Source organism: Mustela erminea, chromosome 4 (assembly GCF_009829155.1).
Source record: "Mustela erminea isolate mMusErm1 chromosome 4, mMusErm1.Pri, whole genome shotgun sequence".
Taxonomy (NCBI): Eukaryota; Metazoa; Chordata; class Mammalia; order Carnivora; family Mustelidae; genus Mustela; species Mustela erminea.
The window spans coordinates 131,447,284-131,458,146 of NC_045617.1; the positions used below are offsets into that span (position 1 = coordinate 131,447,284).

Consider the following 10,863-nt stretch of genomic DNA (forward strand, 5'->3'; position numbering starts at 1 on the left):
GGGAGACATCGACATGCCCCAGATTGCTTTCCTGGGCCACTAGGGAAGATCTGTGGCCCTCGCAGCAGACCCCCCGCCCCCGTTCCTGCCGTGGGGCCCCTCCGGAGGTGGGAGCTCAGCTTTGGGGGTGCAGCTCTAGCTCTCGGTAGGATCAAATTTAAAAAGGATATGAAACCCTACTGGCTTTGGGTGTTGTTTCCTCAAAGCCCAGCCTCTGCCGCATCCTACAGAGTGGGGGAGGGGCTCCTGCTGCTGTCAGGGTATTCCAGGAAGTAGTGATGCCAGCCCTCCACAGGGGAGGGGCGTGTGAGGAGGGGGTGTTTTTCTCTTCAGTAACTCTCCTCCCAGTAAAAAACTTTGTCTTGTTTGAAAAAGCACTCTGCATGTCCTTTCTTTAATCACATCTCTGCTTGACCTGAATCCGGGTATTATTCTCGTGTGCTGATATGTGCTTCCTTCCTCCAGCCCCTACAGAGCAATTAACGGCTGCTCAATGCGTCTCCTGGCACCTTTTTTTTTTCCTTACAGCTTCTGTATTCACTCCTGTCCTCTATTTAGTACATTCCGGCATCTCCAAGTGCTAGGGTTCTGCGTCTCCCACCATCCCCCAAACAGATCAGAAAATCGGCTGCTGTGGGTTCCCTGTATACATGACTAGTTAGCTGGCCGTGGGTTCGTTACAGCTATGGATTCAGTTCTGCAGATCTCGAAAGCTTGACATTTCCCCATTTCTCAAGGCCAGAGTGGGTCTCCCCAGAGGCTTTGGTCCAGGGGTATCATTGTATCCTGTGCTTCTCTCCCTCAGATGTGGGTGGGGGTGGGGAGCTATGTTGTCTGGGGGCCCCCTCCTTTCTCCCCAGCCCCTTTGTCCTTATCTGAGTTCCAGGGGGAGAGGGGCACATCTGAATGGGTAGCATTTCCAGGAAGAGCCATTGATTCCAGACCCTCTGCTTTTCCGCCGTGCCTTCCCCCAAGCCCTTGTGAAACAAGCCAGTCCCTGAACTGCCAGGCCCTTTGGTTACGATCAAACCCTCTAAGGGTGTATAAATGTAAGCCAGTTTGCCACTTCCTCCCCCAGCTTCCATTTCTACATAATTGGCCGGCATCTTTGGGTAAAGAAAGATACGGAACCTTGGAGCCCCGTGAGCCAGAGATCAACTGTTCCATCTCCAGGAAACCCACAGCGATCCTGGCAGAACTCGAATTTGCTGCAGACGATTGCTCTTAGTGTTTAACAGCTGGCTGCTGTAATCACCTGGTAGCCCCAGACACTTTCTCGAAGCCTGGCTTAAGAAGCAGCTATGTGATTTTACCCATAGTGGTCCCAAAAGAGAGAAAGCAGTGGATAACTGAGGGCAAGGGGCACCCTTAGTTTCCCAGGGTGGCCGGCAAGTAAGTACCAAGTGATGAATGCTCATTTTGCATTCAGTTTCTTGAGCCTATGGGAGAGCCCAGAACCAGGCCTCCTGCCAACATCTGGGGGTGCGGGCAGCTTTGGGAGCCTGCAGACACAAAAAGCTAATCAGAACATACATCTTAGCTTCAGTTCACCAGATTTTACATTGTGGGTGTATTTGTTTTTTAAATTTGCAGTTACATGAGTTCTGTTTTGCCAAACCCTATCAGAGCCCCACCTCTGCCCGGTCCTGGACGTTATATAGGGTTTCTTTAAGGACAAAGCCTCTGGAAAAAGAAAATTCACTGAAAGCTGTAATGTGAAACCAGTGAAGAGAAAATACATGTTTGGTTTCATTGTGGTCACAATTCATACATAGTAAGAAAGCGGGGGACAAAGAGGTCAGGGAGGTGGGGTTCAGTGCTTTCAAGGAGAGTTGCACACCCAAGTGAGCATGGCAGGGGTGTGGGGTGAAGCTTGCTTTCAGGGCTCCCTCCCATAAAAGTGAGGCTTTAGAGGAAGACCATTTAAAAAAGGGGGGGGGCAGGAAATGACCAAGGAAGTTCTTGAGGGGTATTTTAGGTTTATATGCCTAGCTTCAAGTCCCTAGACATGTTTTTATAATGTAAGTCTGACTTTTTTAATCATGTAAGTTCTTTAAAGAAAATACACCCTGGATTCCCCCCCCCTCCACCCAGAGGAATGCCAGCAGTGCTACGAAGAGGCAGCTTGGGCTTAAAGAGGCACATTGGTCCTTGAACTAAAGCTCTCTGTTCACTTTCTCTTGGGCAGAGAGGTTCCCTGACCCACTTTGTCTTTGGGGGTCCTTGTGGTTCTTCAGGAGATGCCTGTGAGAGCCTTCCTATCTGTGGGCACCTGCGCTTGACCTTCTAAGTCAGCGGAAACGTAGACGTTTTTATATTGCTCCTCAAGGGTGGCTGGCCTTACCAGCCAGGAGCCCCCTGCCCGCGCGCAGAGGAAATGCTTCTGGGGAGGCCAGACGCAGACAGTAGCTTCCTCAACAGCTGTGCCCCTGGCCAGGCCGATTGGGTGTTTAGATTGGTAGTTGGTCACATCAGCTGAGGAACATGGAACTGCTAGGAAGCAACAGGTAGTTCTTTGTCAAGCTGACCGGAGAGTCTCCACTCCCCCTGTAGGAGCAGCGGTGGGTTTATTACAGTGGTGCACTCCGGATTCCTGCCTCCTCACAGTTTTTCTTAGGTGTAGCATCACGAATGAGGGGATGGCTAGGGACAGAGAGGTTACCAGTTAAGATAGGTGGCATTGCTCAGAAAAACCATCTGTTGTACTACCTGCATTCGAAGGTGTAGGCGGTTGAAGAAGGTGGGAACGAAATAGGACCTGGCGTTAGAAGTTGGATATTCATGAAAGGAGAAGAGGCTAAGTCTACAGTTGCCAAGAGTCCCTTAATAAAAATTGGTTGGAGTTGCTAGAACGTCAAGGGTGCAGGCTGCCCTGTTAAAAGTCTCCCCCTAGTGGAAGTTTGGTAGAGCACAGCCAAGCCCTCTTTTGTTCACCAGAGGAAGTGAGCTGGCCTTTTATGCGATTGAGGGTGAGCTCTCCGTTATCCACGCTGAGGAGGGGCCCAAATGTGAGAACAATCTGATATTAGCGTATATACTTGGGTTGAGTTTCAGAATTCATCACGATTTTTTTTAAGATGTCTTAATTATGTTCTGCTACGGTGAACTTGAAAACCCATGTTCTTTGGTGAAAAAAAAATAAAAAAGAGAAATAGCCTGGAATATACTGGGACAAATAGGAAGTAATCAGAGATTAAGATTTTTCTTTTAAGAAACTGAGCATTCTATCTTTTTTTTTTAATGGACTTTATGCCAAAATTCATTTAGTAGATGCTCCCTTTTGGGATGATTCAAGAAAATGAGTGTATAGTTTTTTTGTAGAGTAAGGCGTAGATGTTGGTGTGTATATCTCAGGAGTCTTCTTTAAACTTTTTGGATAATTTATAAAAATCATTTATTAACACATGGAAGTGTAGATGGTTGTGGATAAGCCAAAAGCGCCAGACAGGTATGACCATGGCCACAGGACGGCCAGCTCCTTCACCCCCAGCTGCAGGACCGCCTTGATGGCAAAGAATCGATCAGGTGACTCAGACTGATGGGCACAGGCGGACATGGTGACATGTCCAATCCCATACGTGAGGGGCCGCTTAGGTGCCCAGATCCGCTGGCTTGGGCACTGTAATCAGGGATCTGCACAAGGAGGGAGGTACATCCGACCTAAGTGTCACGAAACCATGGGTTTTGCCAGCCCGATGTGGGAAGAGTTTCTGATCCCTGCAGTAGTAAGTTGGCCATTGGCTGGATAATTAAATAGTTCTCAGCAGAGAGCTTCAGGGCCTTAGCATGTAATGAAGAAGCTGTTAAGACCTCATTCAACCTGAGTGAAGAGAAGACGGTGCTTCTGATAAATTCTGTTGTCCGTTCTGCGTCACTGGTGCTGCCACAGTGCCATCCCTTAAGGTCATTAAAAACTGGCAGACTTTCCGCATTTCATTTTGCTGTGGAGGGTGGACAGGTAGGAGCAGATGAAGAGCTAGGAGAGGTTTCCCTTCTCTTCGTGGGGTCCTCACGGGAGTGAGGAGGCCCGCAGGTGTGCACTCAGCTCCATTTATGCCTTGGAACTCTGGGAATTAGCCGGCAGGCAAGAGCGCCTGTACCATTGCACAGAATCCATGCTTTGGGCCAGATTCTGTGAGACGCTCATCAGGTACTGTGTTCTGGGAGTGGGCCTATGTATGTTGCATGTTTGTATGATCTCTCTGCACTGGAAAAATAACTTTGACAGCTCCGCTTCCTCAATCTCCCTAGTGCTGCGAGCCTCTTGAATGCACCAGCTGTCCTCTCTCGCAGGTCCTTCTGTCTGTGCTGCCCTGAGTCGCTCACACCTTCCTGGGGGCCTGAGCATCCCTGTGTGTGGCAGTGGAGGGCTCTGGGCACTGCTACTGGGACGGGGGAATAGCGCGGGAGGGCCCAGCTCTGAGAACAGCTGGTCTCTCGACCCTAACACGTGTGTATGTGGAGGGTCCTTTTGCCTTTTGTAAATAAACCCAGGCTCACCACGACCTTCCAGGGATGTGAGTGGGAACAAGGATTGGGGGGAAGAGGCATCCTTGCTGGGGTTGGCACACGGGCTTGGGGGCCAGGTCCAGCTGAGAGTCCCAATGGGGCTCTTGGAAGGGAGTATTGGGTGTCCTCGGCCTCAGCCTATGCCCCTGTGCTCGCTCCCGCAGATAGCCAGTCGGACGCAGAGACACCAGCGGCAGGCGGTGAAGTGCTGGACCTCACCTCCCGCGAGAAAGAGCAGCCTGCGGCCGAGGGAGCCCCTGCGCCCGACCAGGTCCAGGAGGAGCTCCCCGCAGAGGAAGTGCCGCAGGGCCCGGCCGCACTGCCTGGGGTGGGGGACGAGCAGGACGTGGGGGAGAGCCAGGAGCATGAGGACAAGCACGGCGTGGAGGAGAGGGATGAGGACGCAGACGGCCCGGAGGAAGACACCGTGAGCAACAAGAGCCTGGACCTCAACCTCGCCAGCCGGCTGATGGGCTTCAAGCTGGCCGAGGGCGACGCGGGCGCCGCAGGCAGCGGGGGCCCCACCCAGCAGGACCAGAAGCACTCCTGCGACGTCTGCGGCAAGAGCTTCAAGTTCCAGGGGACCCTGAGCCGCCACAGGAAGGCCCACGGCCGCGAGGAGCCCCGGGAGGATGGCCCGGGCACCAGCGGAGCAGGGGCTGCCGAGGACCCGCTGCCCGGCCCGGCCGCTGCCCCCGCGCCCGAGCCGGAGGAGAAGCCCGCCCACCCCTCGGAGGAGCCCCCCGCGGAGGGGGTGACCTCGTCGTCATCAGAAGCCTCAGGGGACAGGCAGGGCGAGGAGGCGGAGGGCACCTCGGACGGGGAGAGCGTGGCCGAGAAGAAGTCCTCGGAGAAGAGTGACGACGACAAGAAGCCAAAGACAGACTCCCCGAGAAGCGCGGCCAGCAAGGCCGACAAGAGGAAGAAGGTGTGCAGCGTGTGCAACAAGAGGTTCTGGTCCCTGCAGGACCTGACGCGGCACATGAGGTCCCACACAGGTGAGGGCACGGGGCAGGGGTGGGGGGCGCTTTGCTGGTGGGGGCTCGGCCTGCAGGCTCCGCTTCCCCCGAAGCAGCGAGACCGAGGCCTGGCCGCAGCGTGCGCGTGGGCCGATGAAGCCACGTGAACTCGGAATTGAGCGGGGGTTCTCTTCCAGTCGGAGTACACTAGCGGCACGGCGGCCCCTCAGCAGGGGTCGTTTTGAGAGCGTTTTGGGCAGTCCTTTAAGCCATCTTCCTAGCTCTGGACCGGGGATGAGGGTTGCCCTGTCCCATAGAAGCATCTAGAAGAACGTGGGCACTGGGCGTTTGGGGCCCATGCTGGGAAGGACTGAGGGTGTGGCCTGGGGAGCTGGCAGTGGGGACCCGGGCTCAGCGGTGCTGTGCGGGAGGCTCCCGGGCTTGGCTCTCAGCAGGTGGAAGTTGGCTGCGCATGCGCACAGCAAGGGCCTTCGCATTTCCGGGCTGTGCGGCAGCCGGTCTGACTGACGTCACTGAACTGGAGCTACACGGGCGTGTCAGGGCGGCCGTGTTCCACGCGTGTCCTCGCCCCTTCTGGAGCTCTCCGTCTACAGTCCCTGAAGCGGGGCCATTTTTTTGGTAGAAAGGACAAGACCTGGATATTACTAACAAAACCAAAAGATTTAAACCTATCCCACCCGCCCCCTCCAAAAAGAAGCCCCTAGAGCCTGCACCCTGGTCTGGGCTTTCCTCCTGCCCCTCCCCAGGCAGCCACGGTGCGCACATTCTTCCGGCTCGCTGCTCCAGCCGCCGCTGGGGGATTTGGAGGGCTCCGTGCTTGGCTCCTAGCGGAGAGATATTCTTGGGCCCCTGGCAGGTGGTACTCTCAGCTGCTCTCAGCGCAGTATTTGTGAGCAAGAGGGAAAGCCCCAGCTGCTCTAGATCAGAACACGGAGTATCTGGTGCCTTTGACTGGGGAGGTGCTGCTGTCATGTGCAAGCCACAGAAGTGGTGCCCTCTCCCCGCAAGAGGGACCCCGCTGCTGTCCTCCCCCGAGATTCTTTTCAGGCCAGTCTGGGTGTCCATGAGGCTTCCCCCTGGGGACCTTGGTTCCTGCATCAGTGTGTTAATGACCTAGTCAGATGGAGCACCTGGGTGGCTCAGTTGTTAAGCGGCTGCCTTTGGCTCAGGTCATGATCCCAGAGTCCTGGGATCGAGCCCAGCATCAGGCTCCCTGCTCAGTGGGAAGCCTGCTTCTCCCTCTCTTACTTTCCCTGCTTGTATTTCCTTTCTTGCTGTGTTTCTGTCAAATAAATAAAATCTTAAAAAATAAAAAAAAAATTTTTTAAACCTAGTGGGAGAGGTGGAAGGGAGAGAGAAGCTGAGGGTGGCCCCTTGCATTTCTGCTTCCTTATTTTCCAGTTCAGAAAAAGAGAATGGTTTCCCCTGGGCCAGGGGGTGAGGGGTGGTCGTGCCTCCTGCTGCCCGCTGCTCCCGTGCCTGCTTACATGGCTGCTGCTCTCATGTAGGACAGAGAGCTGGATTCTGCTAGCCTTACTATTAACAGACACCACTTCTTTCTCCCACCGCTCCAGGAGAAAGGCCATACAAGTGTCAGACCTGTGAGCGAACCTTCACCCTGAAGCATAGCCTGGTTCGCCATCAGCGGGTCCACCAGAAAGCCAGGCACGCCAAGCAGCACGGGAAGGACAGCGACAAGGAGGAGCGGGGTGAGGAGGACAGTGAGAGCGAGTCCACCCACAGCGGCAACAACCCCGTCTCAGAAAACGAGGCTGACTCGGGTCCACCGGCCAGCAACCACGTGGCTGTCACCCGGAGCCGAAAGGAGAGCCTGGCCAGTGCCACCAAGGATCTCAGCCGCAGGGAGGAACGGGCAGCAGGTCGGACGGCGGGTGCCTGCCAGGCTGAAGCTGGCAGGAGTGCTCCCAAGGCCGCTCCAGGGGGCAGCCCCAAGGGGCAAGCGTCTCTGGGTGACCCTGACCCAGAGAGCCCGGCGGCCCTCGTGGAGGCCCTGCCAGAGCTACAAGGCAAGGGGCCCGCCCACCCCATCCTGGCCGCGGACGGTGCCTCGCCACTCCTGGGGATAGAATGACAGCCCATCACGTCCCCCCACCAGCACACAGACGAAAGCCAGCAGAGCAAAGTGTCCTGAATCTGTATTTCATGAGGTTTCCTCAGTGCCCTTCAGCTGTCGGGGAGTGAGAGAGAGAGACAGACAGACGGACGAGAGGGAGTGGGCCGTCTTGGCCGGTGCCATAGCCTTACATCTCCGTGCAAGAGACTCCGCACGCACACTTCCGGTGCCTTAAGTACTCACCAGTCCTTCAGTGTCAGCCTGGGCGTGTGTGTCCCCAAAATGACTTTTTGAAACAAACAAAGCATATATTTTAATGAATTTCTTGGAGAGGACCTTTTCATTTAAGCATTAACGTTACCTTCTGTATTGGTGTGTGTGAGCTTGTTCTTGCAAATCTGTGATAGTAACGTACGTTCTGTGAGCTGGAAACAGAAGAAAAAAATTTGTCCTTGGATACCCATAACCAATAACTGGAAGAAGATGATGTGAATTTCATGTAAATTGCCAGAGGATATGTGGATAAGATGTTCCTTTTTTCTCAAATAGACCTTTTTCTCGTTCTGTTTGCTACATGGTGGAGCTGTAATTTGGGCCTCCATATGGCGGGATGTGGTTGATGAAGGTTTCCAGTTGGGCGCCAGCCAGAACCGGGGAAGATTCTAGCCTCAACTTTGTACGTGTTTTCAGCGTTAGACATGGTATTACTGTTCAAGTTTCAAGACCTCTGTTCTTAACTTCCAGAGGAGAGTTACGCTGGCAACTTTAACCTATGGAGAACGTGCACAGATGTCCTGTATCTGATTTCCCCCATGTTTGGTATATGTATTATTAATATTAATATTATTATTATTATTATTTCATCAGTTTGCTGGTCTCTGCAGTCAGCAGAAACAAATGGGCAATATTTGTCCGGGGAGACCTGGGCTGCCCCTGGGTCCCCGTGTGGGCATCTGCCCGCAGCTTTCCTTGGCCCCCCACCCCCGGGTGGTAGCTCTTCTACTGTACTTAGACAAGCCTTTCTTCCGTGACTGCAGAATCCAGCGGGGGCCGGGAGCGGTCCTCCCGCACGGGCCGGCCGGAGAGCAGCTCAGAGAGGGGAGAGCGAGGGGGCACATGCCCGGGGCTTCCAAGGAAGCCAGGCAGCAAGGAGACCCTTCCCTCCCCGGTCTCCCTGCCAAACTGGGCTGAAGCCTTACCCGCCTGTGCTACTGTCGTTTGCAAAGCGAGGAAGTACTTCTACTACTACTGGTAATAAAACTGCACGTGCAAGATTGGAAGATGAAAAATAGATTTGTATTTACCTTCCTGTGACGTGGGGTTGGTGCTTGAAGCGAAACATGCTATTTCTGGTGTTCCTGAAATAGCGTGAACCCTGGGTGCGAAAAGGCAGGACTTTTTTTTTTTTTTCCCACGAGCATCCCATGTGGGCCATAGAATTCCCTCACTGTAGCCGCCAGCAGTGATGAGAGACGTTTCCCTACTGTAGCTGATTTTGTGTTCAGTGTCCTGCCCCTCCGCCAAGACCTCTAGGGCGCCCGACCCACTAGCCCTCCCCTGGCCACCCCCTCCCCCCGCACCCCAGCCCCTTCTGGCCCCCGAGGAGTCTTCCCCCTCCGCTTCCACTCACCAACGCAGACACACACACCTTTTTCTCCCCCGCTTCCTTCCCAACTCCTCCATTTTTTGGGGCCAAAATCCCAACTGCCCAGACTTCAAAGGAAGCTATTTTTCTCTTGGGATTATTACTTGTGATCTCTTTGCATGTGAAAGGGAAAAGGTGGAGGTATCTATGACTTGTAACTGTACTGGGAATGCCTGAACCCGAGGTGTGACTGACTCTAGAGGGCGACAGATCAGAACCAAGGATCTCCCGTTACCCCTTCACACCCAGTGTGGTTTGCGTAGTTCCAATGCCTGTTCACGCATCCCTTCATTTTTTTTTTTTTTAAATGACCATTGTTATTGTTACCGTTGTTGTCACTATTTGGGGTATCTCGTGTTTTGTTTCTCTCTGCAACTCTCCACACTAAAACTCACGACTCTGTGGAGGGAAGCCATGACTGAGCGCTACGCTGCGGTGAGATGTAGCAGGAATGGGCCTGGCCGCGCAGCCGGGGGCCACAGCTCGCAATAATCACTATTGATTTAAAGCTTTATTTAGCCTCCATCTGTACCCTCGTAGTCGATAAGGTCTTGCCACATTTTATTAGTGAGATTGAGAAGTGTATTATTTGTTTGTTTTGCTCTCCCCTCCCCCAATATTAAACTGTGAAATTTGTGATTTGTTTAAACTCTGGGTGAATCATAGTTTAGTTTGCATGTCCAGTTAATTTGTTTCTATACAATTTGTTTGATTCTCTTTCTCCTTCTCTCAGGGCTTTTACAAAAAAAAAAAATAGTATATATATATATATATATATATATATCTCCATATATATATATGGATCTTCTGAAAAGTTTTTTGAGGTGCAAGTTTTTCTCTTGTTTTTCTCTTTGATTTATGGACACAATGCTGAGATTCAATCACTACATGAAACTCCCGGCTGTGAAAACAGAATATAAAACCTAGGGCTGTTTCCCACACGGCCCTGGGGGGAAGCTATGCGACAGTCGGGGGCCGCTTTCAGAAAGATGCACCATCCCTTCCACCTGTCCGTCTCTGTCCTCTCTTTCTTCAAGAAGGAAGTTGATCCCAGTGATTTCAGCCCATGCATTAAACAGGAAACAATAATAAATGTGTAGAATTCATATTTTTCTAAAGGGAACTTAACTGCTGCTCCGTGTTATGTACAAAACCGGTTTATGCCACAGGAACAGAATCACAAGTTTGGTTTTGGTACTTTTTGTTCCTCTTTGTATTCAGTTGTATAGTACTTCCAAATTCAGAATGAGAAGAAAAGCTGTTCTGTATCAAACCATCTAAGCAATAAATGTTATATTTTAAAAATGGCAGATTGCCGGTCACATGGCCGTCCTGTGATTGCTGTCACCCTGCCAGCGTGTCCTCGCCCCTTGCCTGTGCGGGACAGGCCACTGACCTCTGGGGCCATCAGGGGAACCGCGTGCCTGCTCCCTGACCCAGGAGGTGACGAGGCTGCTGCTTTAGCGACGGCTAAAGCCAGGAAATGGGTCTTCTGGGCCGCACCTCCTGGGGTGTCCACACCAGCTAGAAGGGGTTGCATTGCCCCCGGGCGCAGGAGAACCCACGCAGATGGGAGGTCTGTCGTTGTAAAGTCACAAATGGGCAAAGACTCGAAGCTTCAAAGCCGGGACTCAGCAGCTCCGGAGGGAGCTGTG

The 10,863-nt window shown here is 52.9% G+C and overlaps 1 protein-coding gene across 8 annotated transcripts in view; it reads left to right on the forward strand.

Moving 5' to 3' along the window:
* The window catches only part of RREB1 (ras responsive element binding protein 1), a 127,348-nt gene extending 116,818 nt beyond the window's left edge, over positions 1-10,530 (forward strand). For all 8 annotated transcript variants that reach the window (XM_032341025.1, XM_032341023.1, XM_032341026.1 and 5 more), the window contains 2 exons: positions 4,674-5,507; positions 7,064-10,530. In XM_032341025.1, the coding sequence (XP_032196916.1) occupies positions 4,674-5,507; positions 7,064-7,581 (1,352 nt within the window). In that variant the 3' untranslated portion in view covers positions 7,582-10,530. The remainder of the gene's footprint in view (positions 1-4,673; positions 5,508-7,063) is intronic.
* The last annotated feature ends 333 nt before the right edge of the window (positions 10,531-10,863 follow it).